At 50.7% G+C, this 19,603-nt stretch overlaps 1 protein-coding gene across 3 annotated transcripts in view; it reads right to left on the bottom strand.

Annotated features, from left to right (window-relative positions):
• The window catches only part of SLCO3A1 (solute carrier organic anion transporter family member 3A1), a 311,681-nt gene that overhangs the window by 251,141 nt on the left and 40,937 nt on the right, over positions 1 to 19,603 (bottom strand). For all 3 annotated transcript variants that reach the window (XM_075557876.1, XM_075557877.1, XM_075557875.1), the window contains exon 2: positions 1,608 to 2,073. In XM_075557876.1, the coding sequence (XP_075413991.1) occupies positions 1,608 to 2,073 (466 nt within the window). The remainder of the gene's footprint in view (positions 1 to 1,607; positions 2,074 to 19,603) is intronic.

Raw genomic sequence — 19,603 nt, 5'->3', positions numbered from 1 at the left:
GGACATCTTCCTCCGTGAAGGGTGGTACAAGGGGCTAGCATGGCTGCTAACCAAAAGGTTGGAGGTTTGAATCCACCCAGAGGCCCCTTGGAAGAAAGGCTTATTTCTGTGGCAGGGGGGGGGGGGGCACACACATACAACCAGCCACTACCAGCCTTATGGAACACAGTTCTGCCTTAAGGGCACCAAGAGTTGAAACAGATTTGACGGCAACTGGTAAACCATGGTTACACATTGAGCCTCAAACCACAAGGTCACTAGTTCAAAACACCAGCCATCCCTTAGGAGAAAGACAAGGCTTTCTCCTCCCGTAAAGAGTCTCAGGAACCTGCTGGAGTAGTTCCACCCATCCTATGGAGTGGCTATGAATCCATGTCACCAAATCTTCTCTTCTAGTTGGAAACCCACAAATTGGGCATGGCCAGGCTTGTTAATGCTCCATGCCCGGGTGGGGGTGTGGGAGGTGCATCCGTTTACATAGACAACCTTGCTTCCCAAGGGCTGAAAGAGAAACCCATTTGCTCCAGAAAGTCATTTCCCCCCCAGACCTGGGAAAAAACAACACAAAGGAAAGTCCACATTCCACATCGAAACTGCTTGGACCGTGCCCGGTGGGAATTTGGCAGATACAAAACTTCATGTCCAATTCATTTCAAATTTTCTTTTAACTGAAACTTCCAAATTATAATTAACTTTATACCCCAAGGCACACTGCTTTCATAAAGCGGGCCACGAAGTTTCCCCAGGTAAAAGTAATTTATTTAGGGCTAGCAATCTGTGACTGGGGATACGCCCAAAAGAGCCAGAAGCTTGAGGGAGACTAGATGATGCGTGGTGAGCAGGAGAGGCAGGCACTGGGCAGGCCAGCCCTCATCCTAAAAACGCCCATCCAACTTTTCTCCACAAGCAACTCCACCCTCGGATGCTTCCTAAGCCAAAACCTCCATGTGGCCACCATCTTTGCAGATAATAGCACCACATATTAAAACATAAAACAGGTGTCAAAACCTCTGCTTCTTCTTAATACTCAGTGCACAATTCCCTTAGAGAGAGTAAGAGAAAGAAAAAAACCCAACTACTAGAAACTATTTTCAGGGATACCAAATACACAGAGAGTCCAATTGGTGAAACTTTTTAAACAGGGGGTCAGTTCATTGACCCACAGACCGGTTGGAGGGCCAGACTATAGTTTAAAAATAAAATATGAACGAATTCCTATGCACACTGCACATATCTTATTTTGAGGTAAAAAAGGGGAGGGGGGCAAAAACACTTGGTGGGCTGGATAAATGTCCTCGGCGGGCCACCTGTGGCCCGCGGGCTGTAGTTTGAGGACCCCTGGCTGGATTTCCAATACACAGCATCGTGTGTGTGTGTGTGTGTGTGTGTGTGTGTGTGTGTGTCCTGCTCCCAGCCAGAACTTAATAATTCGCATTCCAGACCAACCAACCCAAGCATTTGACGTTTCCAAACGACCCTGGGTCCGCAGGCAGACAAGCCTAATAGCCAATACTCTGAGCGAACAGAAGCAGAGGGCCACGATTCTTGTGGTCCACATTCCCGGGTGACTCACACGACACAAATGCCAACGTTAGGGCAGTGCCTACCTATGTAGAGCGAGGAGTCCTTCCTGCGCACGTGATCGTCGATGTAGGAGACCCCCAGGGGCTGCACGGGGGTAGCACCGATGCCCAGCAGCACCTGGGCCCCAATGAGCAGCAAGTACATCATGTTGGTGGCCGTCCGGTTCCGGCAGATGAGGTCTGGGTCTGGGCCCTCGCCGCCGCCCGAGCCATTGGTGGCGCACACGTCCCTGCCCTCGGCGCCCCAGCGGATCTCGCCCGCCTCGTACTTGTACTGGTGCGTCAGGAACTCAGGCAGCGCCGAGAGCAGCGCGCCCAGGGCCATGACGATGCCCCCGCAGCCGATGAGGCGCGGCCGGTGCCCGCGGGCGCCGAAGTAGCTCACGAAGAGGATGAGCGCCAGGTTCCCGATCTCGAAGCTGCTGGCGATCACGCCCACATCAGCGCTCTGCAGGTTGAACCTCCGCTCCAGCGTGGTCAGGACGCTGACCTGTGGGAAGCAGGACACGTGTTAAAAGCAACGTTGATGGGAACTAGAGGACGCGGTGCACGGTCCCCTGACCGACCCCATCTACATTTTCATGATATGCCAAAATAATAATAATAATAAAAGACATTTGGATTGGAAATAGCTCAAGTAGATACCGACAGATGAACAGATAAAATATTCTATAGTCGGACAAATGGACGACTGTCATAGCGTGATTTCCAGTCCCAGGCATTCCGACTCCTGGTGGCTTCCTATGAGAGGAGTAGAACTACGTCCCGTAGGACCTTCCAGGCTGTAACCTGTGGGAGGCAGGCCACCAGGGCTGTTGCTGAGGCACCCAAGGGTGGGTGTGAGGCACCCACTACCTGTTTGTACCACCCAGGGTGGGTCTCCAAAGGACATTGTCCTCTTGCCATCAGGAAAAATGGAGTTCTCATACGGGCTTCAACATGGATGGGCCTTAAAAACAGTATGCGGTGTGAAATCAGCCAGCTAAAAGGACAATTGGATTATAACCCCGCTTACCCGAATATCTAGAACAAGCCAGTGTCTACCTCTAGAGACCAAGGCTTAGTGGTTACTAGGGGCTGGGGTGGGGAGCAGGGATGGGAGAACGGGAGTTACGGCTTATAAAGAGGCGCTGAGTTTATTGAGGGTCATGTGAAACATTTACATGGACAGTGGTGAGAACTGCATAACGTAGGCATAATTAAGGTCACTGAGTCGCATGCTGAGAATGGTGAAAATGACCGATCTTCTGCTCTGTGCATTTCTCCACAGTACATGTTAACGGCGATAATGGAAGGCATGAGTGCAAATGTATTTAAAGTCAAGGAATCGGAAGGCATTTACAGCCGCTATAACTCTAACGTCACTGTTAGGGAATCGCCTTGCCCGACCCCAGATAAGCCTTTCTTGGCATCTGTTTCTACCCTGAATGTTTCCACGTCTCTCCCGGAGGCTGGATGCCCTGCACAGCCACCTCCCCGGACACACCGCCCACCCTTGCAATGAGTGGTAAAAAGTCCTGGATTCCATCATTTTTCCACACTCCATACTATATCTATTTATAAAGTCCATGCTGGAAGGGCATAGGAGCCAGGAACTTTGTATCAGGAGGTTATCTGGGCATCCTTAAAGTAAAATAAACAAATTCATCAAAACCAAACAAAAACCAAGTGGTGGAAAGGAAGGACACGATCGGCTCATGAAACTGGCAGCCACTCTCTGCCCCGCCTTCTGGATTTTTCCAAGGAAGTAGCTTTCCCCGGGGACCATCAGGTAAATTAAGCTTAGATCAGTAAATATACATTAGAGCCCCACCAACGCTCCTTGAATGAAATGTGTTTATCATTTTCTCCACCTTCTTACCCTTAGCTGCTATTTGTCTGCTAATGTCTGAGACACGAAGGATATGAAAATGAGGAAAGGACAGAGCCCTGTCTTGGAGGCGGTCCAACAGGGAAGAGAGATATGTACCCAACCATACAGTACACAGTGACTTGATGTTTATGTCTGCGTTAGACATCACACCCTGCCTGGAACCGGCACACAGCAGGCGGTAGTAGGCATTCCCCCTGCCAACACCACTACCCCCCCAACCCCCCGCAATCAAGAGGAGGACGCACAGGGCTTCCTGAGGTAGGGCGGTGAGGAGGGTCTCCACCTCCTGCTGTATGTGGGTTTCATGCAAGTGAACAAGGCAAGAGACCCTGGCGGGGCAGCTTTGAGTGCTGAGCAAGGCCCTAAGCTGCACAGGAAAGGGCAGGCCAGGGAGCAGAGGAGCAGGAGCAAAATCAGGGTGGCGTGCCTACGTAATGGAAGAAAAAATGCCTGACAGGGAGGTTGGGGACACGTTATAAGGAGCTGCAAGTACCCCCTTAATGAATTTAGACACCTCAGGGCAGTGTGGTGTAAAGAACGTGGATTATGGAGTGAGTTGTACCAGGCGTTAACCCTGCCCATTAGTCCCGCTTTAACCCTGCCCATTAGTCCCTTACTTAGTGGCATGACCTCCATCAAATTAGTTTAACTTCTCCCAGCCTGAAGTCAGTGCAGGCTTGCCTGTTGCTCTGGGAAGACCCGGTTGCAGCAGAGGCTCCAGACCGAGTCAGGCGAGGCGATCTACCCCTAAAAATCAGCCAGTGGAAGCCCCCTGCTTCACAAAGATCAGAGCGACCTTGGCCCCAGGGCAGCATAGGACTGGGCAGCATCGCATTCTGTGGAGCACTGGGTCTGCATGACTCAGCAACGCCACAGCCAACAATTCCCACAGCCGGAAACACGGGGTGAAGCCTGGAGGGAATGCTTGGGAAACCCTCTGGCCCACAGCAGCCTCTTCCTCTGTGGCAGGAGAGCCCAGTGAGAGGGAGCAGGGCCATGACCTGAGCTCTGGAGCCACAATACTGGGTTCAGCCTGGCTCTGTGTCGCCTTGGGTAGCCTAGCCCATGTTCTAGCTGTGCCATCTGTTCTATGGGGGTCCCCGGTGCTGGTGTTGGGAGTAAATGGCATGCATGTACAAAGGCTGGGTAAGGGTTACCTGGCACCATCATCGTCGTCATGCATCAAGACCTGAGCAACGTGAAATTCAAGAGGGACAAGGTGCGGCAACCGTGACAGTCTGGTTCGTGGGAGAGGGGAAACTGAAGGACAGCAGAAAAAGCCCTTAAAGGTTGTGGCTAAGGGAAGGAAGAAGAACAGAGCCCAGTCCAGTGATAGGAACAGATTTGGGGAGCATTTTAGAGACAGAGTAACACTTTAGGGGAGACTGGGCTTGGTCTGCCATCAATGGGACACAGGGCATCAGGGCAAGGCATGCTGGATAATCACAACGATCCAGCCTTCCTTCACGACAGAGTTGTGTGCATGCTTGCAAACACGCAGATCCACACGACCTCGCTGCACTGTCCATGCACACACGGAGACCCGTGGTGACGGACATGCCTCTATTAGCTGCCTGCGCGTCACAGAGCACCCAGACACCTGGACGAGAGGTCTGGGGAGCTATCTCTATGAGGATCTCTGCCCAGGAAACCTTATAGGTGAATTTTCTAAGTCATATGGATTACCATGAGTCAGAATCGACTAAGGAAGAGGGTTAGGTTTGTGATGATTCCATTTACTTTGTTCTAAGAATGACTCCACCTAGCTGCATCTTCAAGCCCGTACCTTTCGGCAGAAAGCTGGCACACCGGCAGCTTCGGAGGAGCACGGGCAGCCCAGTCGAGGAGCTGGACCAACCCAACAGCTACAATAACGAACTCAAAGTATGCCAATGGGCAAGCAGATGGCACAGGACCTGGCAACAGCACTTTCTGGTGTACATAAGGTTGCTATGAATCAGGCCAACTCAAGGGTAACTATTAAAAAGTTTAGATGCCTTGGCCTCACTCCAGAGTTTTGTTAAATAATTGGCCTGGGAGGGGCTGGGGCCCTGGGAGTTTGTAAAGATGATCCCAAGGGGGGTGGGGGGCGAGCAGCACAGCAAGGTTCTAATCCAGGTGCTGCCAATGATCTTGGCACACAGGACATCTCTGTGCCGCATCCTAATTCCAATTCCTTTTTCCTTGTGCTTTCGAACCAAGTCAAGGCCAGCACACACATGTCCTTCAGCTGTGATTAGAGATTGTTATTTGTCAAACTCAGTGTTCGGCCTCATCTGGGAAAGACGTTTGGTGGAGCCTGTCCTCATGAGCTTGCCCCTCAAATACTCCCAGAGAACCCTTTCCGAAAAGTCTGAGCAAATGAAAATTCTTTGTTTACCCCCTTCTTTCTTTCTTACTTCTTGTGACCCTGATGACCTCAAGGCAGGTGGGTAAAATGGCCGGGGTGGAGGGCTAACTGCCCGCGGTGGAGGGCTAACTGCCCGCGGTGGAGGGCTAACTGCCCGCGGTGGACGGCTAACTGGCCGGGGTGGAGGGCTAACTGGCCGGGGTGGAGGGCTAACTGCCCGCGGTGGACGGCTAACTGGCCGGGGTGGAGGGCTAACTGCCCAGGGTGGAGGGCTAACTGCCCGCGGTGGACGGCTAACTGCCCAGGGTGGACGGCTAACTGCCTGCGGTGGACGGCTAACTGCCCGGGGTGGAGGGCTAACTGCCCGGGGTGGAGAGCTCTGGGGAGCTTCAGTCAGGAGAGAGGCCAGGGACTTTCTGGATGCAGGCATGAGGCAGAAACAAGACACGTAACAAGCTGATGGGTCTTTGGTCCAGCGACCCTGCCACCCCCCAGAATGGAGGGCAATAGGAGTCAGCGAGGTGGGGGAGGAGGGTAGAGAGTTGGAACAAAAGGCACATTTTATTTCTGCCGGGAGGCTTAATCGCCTCCATCCTAGGCAGGATGTTTGAAACACACAGCCGAGCTCCGTTTCAGCAGGTGCACCCCATCATAAAATACCACGCAGGTGTGCGCATTTATGATGGCAGATAAGGGTGGCGGGGAGAGAGACAGCTGTGGGCAAAACAAAAAGCAATCAGCTATGAGGAGAGACAGCTCCTGAGCCGGAGGGCTCCTGGCTCCATGTTCCTCTTTTCAGGGTCACAGAAAGAGAGAGGGCCTTCCCCTCCTTCCCCTCTCTGGTTTGTGGCCTCTCAGGGGCTTCAGGGACATCCGTCTTGAGTCACAGTTGAGTGACACCAATCCCCTGAACAGAAGTTTTGCAGCTCAATTAGATCAGAGGCTAAGGTGACCACTCACTGTTGAAGAGAGTTCAGTGTTGAAGAGAGAGACTCATTAAGTATACACGAGGCCAGGCAACCACCTTGGGCCTTTTATGTGACAGTGAACAATCTAGAGGTGGGAGTGATGCTTGCTAAAGGGATCGGCTGTCTTTTCATAATGGGCCACATCGTGATAACTGAGACAGCGGAACAGCAATCTCAGGAGGGTAAGCAAAGGGACATGCCCTCCTCCTGGGCCAAGTGGACGAGAAGTTATGATTACATGAAAGCGAGTTTCCAACTCTGGGATTCAAATATATCTGCCTGCATTTCAAACACTCCGAAATAGCTCGCTAAAAATACAGATTCCCACAGACCATTATTCAGCCACGCCCTGCTATGTGGAAGCGAAGTAACTGAAACAGAAATATCCTTGACAGATGTTCCCATTTGGGTAAAACTGTTGGCTGGACGTTCTTGGGATATCTCATCTCCTCAATTCGAAGGACCATTCTGGTTGCACTTCTTCCAAAATAAATGTGTTTGTTCTTCTAGCCGTCTACGGTATATTCAATATTCTTTGCCATCGCCATAAGGCAAATGCATCGGTCTTCAGTAGTCACTGAAAACACCACAGCTTGAGGAAGGCCCGCTTTAATTCTCAAAGGGACAGCTCTGCTATTTAACACCTTAAGGTGCACCTGATTGGTATGACTCTTCTATCCATCGTCCATCCAAATAATTAGGTGGGAGCATACGTGGAAGGTGTCGGGCTCTGACTCCATGATTGGTCAATTTGGCCATTCTGCTGGGCACAGAGTGAGCCATCTCAGAGCTGGAACCGAGACCCCCACAACAACAAGAAAGAAGCGACAGGTATGACAATGCGCCTGCAGCTCCTTCACGGAGAAGGGACATGGTGGAGAAGGAGTGCAGAGACCATGGGACAAGGGTGGGGAACTTCCCAAAGAACAAGGCGAGCTGAGCTCATCTGGGCAGGAGGCCGGCTTTGCCATTCATCAGAGTCCTGGTAGCACAGTGAGGTACGTGGGCTGCAAACCACCTAGCCAGTAGTTCAAAATCACCACCTGGGAAAGAAGAGGCTTTCTACTCCAGGTTCACAGCCTCAGAAACCCACAGGAGCAGCTCGATTCTGTCCTACAGGGTTGCCATGAATCGGATGGGCTTAATGGTGATGAGTTTGGTGTGGGGAATAGAGCTTTTTATCAACTGCATGAGCAGCGTGGGGGGCCCAAGTGTCTGAGGGGCCTAAAACCAGCAAGAGGCATGTTTGCTAGCATGACTGAGGAAGAGCCCTGCATTCAAAGGAACTGCGTTCCTAACGGTGCCCTTGTGGCCTGTAAGCGTTGCGAATAAACTCATAACCACGAGTATTTCCCATGAGTTCTGTGTGGCCCCTGCCATGGATTATCAAGCCCAGCAGAAAACCATAACACCGTGGAAGGATGGTTGGTGTCTGCACAGGCTAGTAGAGAGAAGCACGTCTCACCTCTGCCTCATAGGAACGTCCTCGGGCAAATGTGGAATTAGACTCTCCTCCCTTCTGTGAGGAGCCCTGGCTGCGTGGTGATCATGTGCGATGTGTTGGGCTGGTAACCATTAGGTCAGCAGTTTGAAACCACCAGCCACTCCACAGAAGACAGATGAGGCTGTCTAGTTCCTTAAAGGGTTTCGATCACAGACACTCACAGGGGCAGTTCTGCCCCGTCACTGGGAATCGGCATTTATTTGACAGCAGTGGGTTTGTAACGCTGAGAGTTTCAGAGCCAGCAAAGGTCAGACGTGACCCTACACCATTTCCTCGCTGCTCTTTGTGGGTGTCCTGCATTAGCCTACCCCAAGTCACAAGATGAAAGAAGGTGCTTTTCAAAACAGAACACAACTTGAAAGCCTTGCCCACTAATGAAGACACCCTCTCTTTGGCAAAGCCAGGGGGCACTTTGGAGAGCCTCGATCCCTAAGGTGCCTGAATCAGAGCGGGCCAACTGAAGCTAACGGGGCCCAGCCCGAAAGGGAAACCTGTAGCTCATGTTGAGTCAGAAAAGCCAGGAGGCAGGAGGCACCAGAGGCCACCGCCGCATACAGAGGAGCCCTGTCTCCTTTTTCCAGACAAAAAAAGAAAAAAGCCAGAACAGGGCAAGGCTAGGAGAAGTTCACGGCACAAGAAGCCAAGTGCGGAGGGCTGCAGCTGCAGCTGAAGCTCAGGCCTGCTTTCAAAGGCCCCTCCTGTCCACGTAGGTCCATTTCCTTACCCTGGTTGGGCAGTGACATCCGGTCCTGGCCTGGAGTCGCCTCCACGTGTGTGGGCCTCTTTCCCCTTCAAGACCCTGGTACAGTTTGGGACAGGTTGGCCTAGGTATCAGCATTGCCAAAGGTCCCTAGGTAATGCTAATATACCAGGGCACGGTGGAGGGCCAGCCAGCTGGTCACAGAATTATGGCTGGCAGCAGGAGAGCCCCAAACTAGCATTCAGCACTTGGTCAAGCCACTTAACTGCTACCAGACGCTCAACAAGAAGACCTCTATCAAGGGACAGTTGCCAAGAACAGTCCAGAAAGTGCCAACCTCCCATCAACGGCAGTCACATCTCATAAAACACCCAGCTGGGCCCCTCAGCGGCACTGATAAAGAGCCAGATATAAATGTTCAGATCCCAGGTTACAACCTAGGTCTGTCACAACCACGCCACTCAGCTGGTTCCAAACAAAAGCAGCATCCAAGCACCACACCAAAATGAAAGGGCATTTTTGAATTAACAACAAAAGGATGGGGCTAGATTTGGTCCATGAACTGTAGTTGATGGAACCCTGCTCTATACTTTTTGATCAATCTGTTTGGGAAACCAAGTTCATCTTGTTTCTGGTATAAAAGCTCTGGTCATTTCTAACAAAGGCAAAGCACTGTTATCATCCCGGGATTGCCAGGCAATGCAGTTTCTCACATGTGGTACCAAGGACTTCTCATCTTGTAGCAGAGGGCAGAAGAGATGGCCACCCAGATGGCCACCGGTGCCTGGAAATCATTTTCCCTGTGATGAAAGAGTAGCCCTAATTTCATCAGCTGAATGAAGAGTGCTGTAAGGCTTTGTTTTTCACTAACCAGCAGCTCCCTGGAGGGAGTAATTTAGGGCATTGGGGAAAAGGCAGGCAAATTACATTCACTTGCAAATTCCAGGATAGGTGATTCACAGAACCAGGGAAGGGGAGAGGACACAGGGGCAGTCCTTTGTCTTTGTCTTGGTGGCAGACACAACACTGGCCAGCCTCAAGCGTCAGACAGGTAAAGGAGACTTTCCTTCATGTGACTTTATTTCTGGTAGGATGACTTCACTTCTATTATTCCCAAGTGATGAGCACCTATGGTCGCACAACCACGTCTCTTTAAAAAGAAGAGCCAGAGCGACATGGGAAAGCTCTGACCCGGGAAGGAAATCTGGCCTCGTCCAGCCACACCGCTCTAGGAAGGCACCGCCACGTGTGAGCAGGCCGTGGGGCAGCGGGGGAGGGTGGGAGATTCCGAGGACGACAAACTGTTGAATTTAGGCAGTGCACTGGGCAACCTCAAGACTCCCTCTCCCCATCTGCAGCGCAGAGGTGACGATTCCACTCTCACAGTCTAGCAAGACGGTCATGAAAGGGAAGCACTCCAGGTGACATCAAGCGCGCAAGCACATGATGGCAGTTATGCCTGGGGCTCTGAAAAGGCAACCTGCTTTTCCCATGTTGGCAGCTGTCTCCTGAGAGCCTGCCGGCTTTCTCTCTGGGCCAATCACTGTGTCTTCAACAGCAGCACTCTAAACAAGCCTGACTCACAGTGACCCTTTAGGACAGGGTAGAATTGCCCCTGTGAGTTTCTGAGACTGTCGCTGTTCACCAGAGGAGAAAACCCTCAAGGGACGGCTGGTTGTTTCGAACTGAGGACCTTGCAGATCAAAGTTCAATTTGTAACCACTACGCCACCAGGGCTCGTACAGCAGCACTGGGAACCCTTTCACCTAAGAATGAGAGTCTTGGTCTGGGTTTTCTAGGGCTTGGCTGGTCTTTCTGTCTCGTTGCCTCTACTACTGCCTGCATCTTTCAGGACTTCACCATGCAACACCTTCTCAGACTCTTCTCCCTCCACACTTCTTGGTATTTCCAACACTCTTCCCTACACGACCTTAAACTACAACGGAGACGCATGATTTACTCTTCTTTACATGTAATGAATTTGCTGCGCATCAATTAAATCTAAAGGAATGAATACTATTTTATGATTCTCTAATTTAAAAAATACACCATACATTTTATTGCTTTCTACATAGAAATCACATTACTGATTTGTCTCTGTAAGTCAGTGGCTCGTCATAAAAATATACATATATAAGGGGAAAAAAAGATTCTTCAACCCTGCTGGGTATAGTCAACAAATAGAATTTTCTTCCACTCAGCTACTGAATGAAAGAAACACAGAAATTTCAATAATACCAGGAGTTCACCGATTCCCTCTCAAAACCAACCTACTGGCTTCCACTTGGTTGGGAGGCCTAGAGGCCCTACAGGCCAGAGTCGAAATACTTCCTGGAATTTCTATGGCTGTTAAGTCATCTTGGAGACGGACCGGCACATCTTTATCCACTTTCTCCCATCGCCTTTCTGTGAGCTGCCCCCCCCCCCCCCCCCCCCCCCCCGGCGTTGAGTTCCTCAGCATTCCATGCAAATGTACAGGTAGCAAGAGGATCGAGGATCTGAGGGAGCCTTAAGAGGAGCTCTTAGCCCAGAGGACTATGACTTTACATGTGTGCCTGCACACAGTAACCCGGGCAGTCACGGAATCAGGCCCTGGGATGCAGGGCTCACCCTCGGTTGAATTGAAGGAGGAGGAAAAAAACACTGTACTAAGGACTAGAGCTCAGAGGCTGGATGGAAATACAGAACTGGTTGAGGCTTGGTCTCAACCCTCAACAACTCACAGTTTAATGGAAAGGACAGCCATGCAAACGGGCACTGATAATAAAGCATGAGGATAACCGCATGCCTAATAGCAGTCAGTGCTGTGGCAGCCCAAGAAATAGGCCATTCAGCTCCAAGAGAACCAAGAATAACACGCCTGCTGAATCCATTCCAACTCATAGCAACCCTATGTCAGGTTTCTGAGACTGTCAGTCTTGACAGGCAGGCAGCCTCATCATTCTCCTGGGGAGGGTCTGCTTTAGAAGCCAGAAGTGGGAAAGAAACGTGGCATTAAGGCAGGCCCCAAGTGGGGGCAACAGTCAGTATGACCGTATTGAACATTGATTAATTACTTATATACCAGGTACAGTGCAAAGTGCTTTACATCTAGCAACACATCAAGTGCACCAGGATGCCACGAGGGCAGGTGTGGTGTCAGTTTGAGGATTAAGAGGGTAGGGGTGGAGTCCAGCCTGTCAATTGGGATATAGCCAATGAGACCTCTGTATGGGCATGAACTTCTCCTGAGGATTCTGGGAACTCTTGTATTTTCTCCTTGGAGGAGGGAGACACTCCCTCTCTCTAGGCTGACTCCCTATGAGATGTCCCTGTGGAGAAGACACATGGAGAGAGGCTGATGGAGCCAGACCTCTGGAGCCAGAGAAGCCACATGAAGACCCCTGCCAGTGCTGAGATTCTTACAATGCCACGGGACCCACAAGACTTCCTGCCCCCTGGCCTGTGGTCTTCTTGCATTTAGTGTCATTGCATGTGTCTCATAAGTCTGAAGGGGACTTTATAAATTGATATCAGGTATGTGGGCTAATATCGGACTTATGGACTAGATCTGGCCTGGGCTGAGATGTTTTCTCAAATTCAATTGCTCTTGTATATAAAGCTCTTTCTTATACACATATGCGTGTCTATGAAATTGTTTCTCTAGCCAACCTGGACTACCACAGTAGATGATGCTGTTTTTCCAGTTTTACCTATGGGAAAGCTGAGGCTGGAGAAGAGAAACATCCCACCAATGGCCACCGAGTGGAGAAGTCCACACTGCAATCCTGCCTGCTACTGGCGCCCGGTCAAGAGCACACTACTCTCTTCACCAGGAAGCAGCTCCTGACCCAAGAGGGCCACCATCACATTAGTAGAGGCAACCTCCTGGGCCCTAAACCAAATTCACTATTAAAACCACCTTTCATCATTGTTATGTGGGGAGGAGAAATGCCCCAGTGAAAATAAAAACTTGGTTCAAGTTATGTAGAGGGGAGATTTTCACTGGGGCCTCACCCGATGATGCTGGCACACCATGCAGTGCCACGTTCTGTTCTATATCACATCAAACTCATCGCTATCCAGTCCATGGGGCTCATGGTGACCCGACAGGACAGGGTCTCTGACAGGACAGGGTCTCTGACTCCTGTGACCCTACAGGACAGGGTCTATGATCTCTGACCCTACAGGACAGGGTCTATGATTCCTGGTGATCCTACAGGACAGGGTCTATATTCCTGGTGATCCTACAGGACAGGGTCTACGATTCCTGGTAATCCTACAAGACAGGGTCTATGACTACTCTGACTCCACAGGACAGGGTCTCTGACTCCTGGTGATCCTACAGGACACGGTCCCTCTAACTTGATGGCAGCTAACAATATGAGGAGGGAAAGGGCTCCTGGGAGTGTACGCATTTTTATGAGGGCACACATCTGTGTTAAACGAAGATGCACAGGTCGCCATGCTTCACAGCTGATGACAGCTTCCAAAGGTTCACATTCACTGTTAACCACACATCTGAATGCCTTTGACCATGGCACCCTTTCACTAAAGCACTAAGTGTCCCTTAGAAGTGTGTGGTGGTGCTAACTGGCAAGCACTGGCCTGCTAACTTCATGGTCAGTGGTTCGAATGTATCGGTGAGTCCATAGAAGAAATATGAGGTTGGTTGTCTCATAAAGGTGGCCAGCCTCCTGAAACACCATGTCACTGTGACTCACATTCAACTCAATGGCTGTGGGTTTTTTTGTTGTTGATGTTGCTGCTGTTGTTTGTTTAATTTGTCATTTGTGTGTGGGTGTGGGTGTGCAAATGTGCATGTGTGTGAAGAGGCTTCAAAATGTGGGGAAAATTATTTAAAATAATGTACATTCCATGTAGTTTGTGAAGCCATCTTGTATATTCTTTTAAATACAGGGTCAAAGCCATTCTTATTTCTCCCCCAATATGAGAGATTTTTTTCAATTAATTGTGCTTCTCCTAAGAACTAATTTATCCGCTCAAACTACCCTCACCCAAAGACTATTATGTAGTGTGATCACAAATGAATTTCCCTTTTCCCTTTGGCCACCGGGAATCTCAGAATCAGACCCACAGCCACCTAGAGCAATGGATGCCAGTAAGCATTTCATTTTGTTCTGTTTCCTTTTGTTTTTCCTGGCTGTCACCTTCTACTTGGAATTCCACTGGAGTGTATTAATTGCTCAGAATCTATTGAGTCCTTGTATACATCAGAACAAAAGCTAGCCTGGGTCAGTGCCACCTTCATGACCAGTGGTGTGTTTGAGCAAGGTACACAAATATTTTATCTAAATTCTTCCAGAGTAAGCCACCACACAGGCAGGTTAAGTCCTAAATACCAAGATAAAGAGTCCTTCCACCTAATTACATACTCTTTGGAAATGAACTCCACAAACGAGCTGATAAGATAATGATATCAGTACCAAAGCTCATGTGTCCAGATGTAAGATAAATGCGGGTCAGTACAAAACGGCACCAGGTGATCTACAGCACTCAAAAGCTTCCAGAAGAATAAGAAAGTCTAATGTTGGCATCAGAGAAGTGGAGGGGAACACTCACACAAATCAGAAGTTCATTGTTCTGACCTATCCACACAACTCACTCACTGCCCTTAGGCAACTGCCAGGTAGGCCTCCTTCTGCCAGCCCAATCCCAGGCACCACAAACCCTCAGCCTCGCCTGAGACATGCAGGACCAACAGATGTGCCCGGAGAAGTAGATCTTGTGGGCAGTCTAGCCCCGACCCTTCATTTTACTGGGAGAAGGCTGAAACTCAGAGGCGGAAGATAATTAGCCCAGGGTCATACACCTACCCATGACAAGACGTCTCCCGATACCCAGTGCATTGCTATCTCACCACGGTTGGGAGAAAAAGTAGACATATCATCTCTTGGACTTACTGTCTCATGATTAAAATAATCTACCACTTGTGGGGATCATGTTACCCCATTGAAGTTTCTCACAGCGCTGTGCCAGTCGGTACCAAAAGGGTACCTAGATTGAACCCAAAAGGAGATATTTTAACATAAATGGCAGCAACCCTCCTTCCTGCAGGGTCAGACATGGGGTCCTGGAGGAGGAAGATGAAAGGACAGGAATTAGCTGGGGAGCAACAACCTTAATTGCAACCAGACCAAGAGCTGCGCTACCTCCCACTGCACATTATCCCTTTGCCCAGTGCAACCCTCCCTGTATCCTGAAGACCATCCTCCAGTATCTCTCTCTATCCTCACCCTCTCCACGACTCCACATCTGCTCGACGTACAAACTCACTCAACTTCCATCCATCTGCAAACAACTCAGAGTCAGCTTTCTTGTGGCTCCACACTCCCTCCTCTCCTCTCCTCTGCCCAACATCTCCACACAAGGACCCCATCTGCAGGGTGGGCTTGCCTGTTTCCTATGTGTAAGCAAGGGCGGTGCGACCAGGCTCTGGCCACGGCAACTTGCCTCAGAACCTCCTTTTCCTAAGGGTTCCTATAGCCTCCTCCTTTTCTTAAGAGCAAGTGTTACTTCTCTGCCCTGTTCAAACAGAAGGCCCTTCCATCTCTGACCTTCATCAGTGACCGTTCTTTCTGCAGCATGCACCGCTTAGCCCTCCTTAATGTTCCCCTCTCCTCCCTGCTCACTCCTGGGAATGGTCTTGAATCATTGGACTGTTCTTACTAGGGGAGCCTCATACTCCCATCACTGACATGCAAATGACATCCCTAGCTCCCTGCGCCCCGCACGGTGCCCCATGCTCTATCATACAGCCAACTACAGCCAATCCAGCTGGATCCGATGGACTCAGCTAAGTCACTCATTATCTCATGCCCGGCTGGCAAGCACATCTTCTCTGCCATTGTGATAGTCTGGGTAGACTACAGAAACAAATCCATGGACATACATATGTGTCTATGAAAGGGATTTATATACAAGAGCAATTGAACATTAAGAAAACATCCCAACCCAGTCCAGTCCAAGGCCATAAATTTGATATTAGCCCATATGCCCGATACCAATCTATAAAGTCCTCTTCAGACTCATGAAACACATGCAATGAAGCCAAATGCAGAATATCACAGGCCAGTTGGTTAAAAATTCTTTGGATCTAGAGTCATTGGAAACATCTCAGCGCTGGCAGGGGTCTCTGTGGCTTCTCCGGTTTCCAAGGTCTGGTTGCGTCCATGTGGCTTGTCTTCTGCAATATCTCCCAGAGTAGCAGAGAGGGAGAGGTGTCTTCTGCCTCCAAGGAGGAAGTACCAGATTTCCCAGAATTCTCAGGAGAAGGCCATGCCCACAAAGAAGTCTCATTGGCTCTCTCCAGATTGACAGCCTAGACTCCACCCCTACACTCTTTATCCTTAAATAGACACCAGATGAGGTGACTGCCACAGCCATCCTCTTTCATCTCATCTCTTCCCTATTCTAACCCACAGCACCCCCTCCCCCAATCCTCATCAGGTGGTTGTCCTGCTTCAGGTTCCCCAGTCATGGCGCTACCAACGGGGACAACCAGAGCTCTAGTCCTGTGTTTCTAACCCACCATGATAGGTGGCATCTTGCCCGACAGCGTCCTCTCCTGCAGCAAGCCCTGGTTGTCCTTTCCCACCCTGGCCCGATCTTTGCCAGAGCCTCGGCTTTAAGTGGGCAAGAACACTCCCTGCCTCCCGCATGGTGCTCACCAGGAAGGAAGTCCCTCTGTAATTCATTCGGCAGCATGCAGGTCCAATTCCAACCCCACCTCCTCTGCGAATCCTCCCCTGCCTTCACCTTCACGTACTGCCACTGGAGTCACTGTTTAGGTACATTTAGCCACTGGACTGTGATCTGCAGGGCTGATAGTTCAAAACCGCTAACTGCTCCATGGAAGAGAAACGAGGCTTTGTATTTCTGTCACAGTCTCAGAACGTCAAAGGGGCCGTGCTTCCCTGTCCTATAAGGTCACTATGAGTTGGTATTGACTCTGCAGCACCGAATTTGGTTTTTCGGTTTGGTTTCTTCACCACCACCACCACCACCACCACCACTACCACCACCACCAACCACCACCAACAACAACAACCACCACCAACCAACACTACCACCACCACCACCATCAACCACCACCACCACCCACCACCACCAACCACCACCACTAACCACTACCACTACCACTAACCACCACTACTAACCACTACCACCACCAACAACAACCACTACCACACGCTCCCCTGCCTGCCAGGGGAACCCTGGTATAGTAGTGCTTATGCTTTGGGTTGCTAATGGAAAGGTCAGCCATTCAAAGCCATCAGCCAGTCCATGGGAAAAGGTGAGGCTTTCTATTCCCATGTGGAGTTACATGGTCCCAAACCCACGAGAGTAGTTCCATCCTGCCCTACACAGTTGCTATGAATCAGAATTGGCTTGATGGCAAAAAGCCTTTTTTATGGTTGTTGAAAGGCTCTCCCCATGAATCCAGAAAGCTCCAGAAGGGCAGGGGCATCTCCTCTCTGCAGGCTGGATCTTGAGCTCAGAGGCAGGCACGCTGTGGCCAAACCAAAACTGCTACACACCGTTGTGCAGGCTGGATAGACACCTTCTTGCACAAAGAGGCCGGGCCAAGGTGGCAGATGGGGACTGCTTCCGGCACATCTCCATTCATCAAGCCACATGCACTGGCGGGAGGCCGTGCCCACAGGAGGGAAAGGCACAATTTCTAATGTGCAAGGTGTCCAGGATTCGGGTGAGTAGCATGCAGGCCCCCACCCTTCTGGTGACTCCCCCGGCTCTTCTGCAGCTCAACAGCATGCCCACATCTGAACCAGGCCTTCACCAAGCAGCCCAGCCACGTGGCACTCTCTGCTCCACAGGTGCCGCGCAGACACTGCTGAACTGATGACAGCCACACCAACTGGTTCTTTGAAAGCACCAGTGCCCAGGCCCTGGTCTCAAACCCATCGTGGCATCTGAGGGTCCACAGCCTGGGCAGTTCCTGGAGCAGGAGAAACACACGGAGGGGCCCAGGACCCAAACTGGCCAACTTTTGCCCTCAAAAAAAGTCGCAGAGCTATCTGTCACTCAAGCCTCCTGCAGCCTTTTCTCCCCGTGTCTGTGCTTCTGTGAGCTGCTCCCCTTTCTCTTGAACGCCAAGCTTCACGTCAGAAAGAAGTGCTGAGGGTCAGTTGGGCTTAAGTGCAAGGCCCCAGGCCCAAGATTCAGGGGGCTGACATGCCCAGTAAGTCCCTCCCCTTGCTCAACGCCAACATGAGCAACGTGACACGGCCCTCTCAGTGTGCCTTGCACTCTTCCTCCGTTCTCCATCTGTCAGTCCATTGCAGCCCAGCATGAATCCTACACGCTAGGTACTATTATTGTCCCCACTTCGCAGAGGAGCGAAGCGTGGCATAAAGGAGAACGAGAAGATGGAGCTCTTCTAGAAATGGTGTCCATGATTTCCAGGAACGAAACTGAGTCCTGAGCTGTCTGAGACTGTGTCAACTTAGCTGTATGCTAGAGATGGCCTCACCAAGAATACCACATGGGAAATCAGAGCGTGAAACCCAGAAGAAGGCAATGGCGAAGGAACAAGGAACGCAACCGCCATAAGGCAAAAGGCAAGCAAATCCCAAAATGAGCCAAGTCACTCCAGCCACATCAATGGCGGCATTAAGTGTTAAGGAACGAAATACAATTCGCACTGCACAACATTCCCTCGGCCACGTTCTGGCAGCATAGACACCTGTGGAGGGAAGGGAGCCCTTCTGGTGCTATGGTAAGTGACAAGTCAGCTCCTCCATGCCTCAGCTCAGGGGGCACCTGTCCCCACAACATGCCCTACCCTGCCACCCTGCAAGTGAGTACCTGGGGGGAAAGGGGGCCTGTGGTCACTCCGCACGGTCCCTAATCCCTCAAGTTTGGGATTCTAATTGGACGAGTTACACACTGAGAGGCAGTCAATTGTCGGTGCTGGTTTGCAATTGTGGAGCCCCCCAGCTCTCCCAAGAAGGGACAGCCGGAGCATGGGGGCTCGTTTGAGATGTGCGGATTGGATATAGACAGGCGTATAGACTACATGTAATGTGGTCTGTGCACCCCATCAGACATCCAAATCACACAGCATCATGATCTACAGAACCTGTCCTGGGCCTTAAGGGGCTCATACCTGCACTCCAGACAAAACCGGACATGCCCACACAGAACCATCCAACCAGACAACAGATCCGACTGAACGCTGACTGCAAAAGATACAATTAAGGTGGAAAACACACTTTGGTTGAAAGTAAGCACGCGACACACACACACACCCTGTGTGTTAGAGCTTACATCCTAAAGCAAATGGTTTGTAAAAGGCTGTGATTTACAGCGCGGGCCTCAGCTCCATTTTGAGTCCTGACAGTCAGACCCCATTGGAATTCTTTCTGACCATTAACCAAAAATGTGGTTTCCCCCTCCCCACCCCAGCAGCAAGAATTCATAAGCAAATGGCACCTGCAGGGCCAGCCCAGTGGGGACTTCCAGCACTGAGAATCAGGGAACATGCCTGGGTGTGTCCTTAATAGTTGACAGGAAACACTGTTTTAGTTGGCTGTCATCCCATCCCATTTCATACTGACTACTGAGGACAGAACCAGCACTGCCGTGCCCCACAGCTGTGGTTG

Source organism: Tenrec ecaudatus, chromosome 9 (genome assembly GCF_050624435.1).
Source record: "Tenrec ecaudatus isolate mTenEca1 chromosome 9, mTenEca1.hap1, whole genome shotgun sequence".
Classification (NCBI taxonomy): Eukaryota; Metazoa; Chordata; class Mammalia; order Afrosoricida; family Tenrecidae; genus Tenrec; species Tenrec ecaudatus.
The sequence above is the reverse complement of the archived record's forward strand: the minus strand, read 5'-3'. Positions and strand labels throughout refer to the sequence as shown.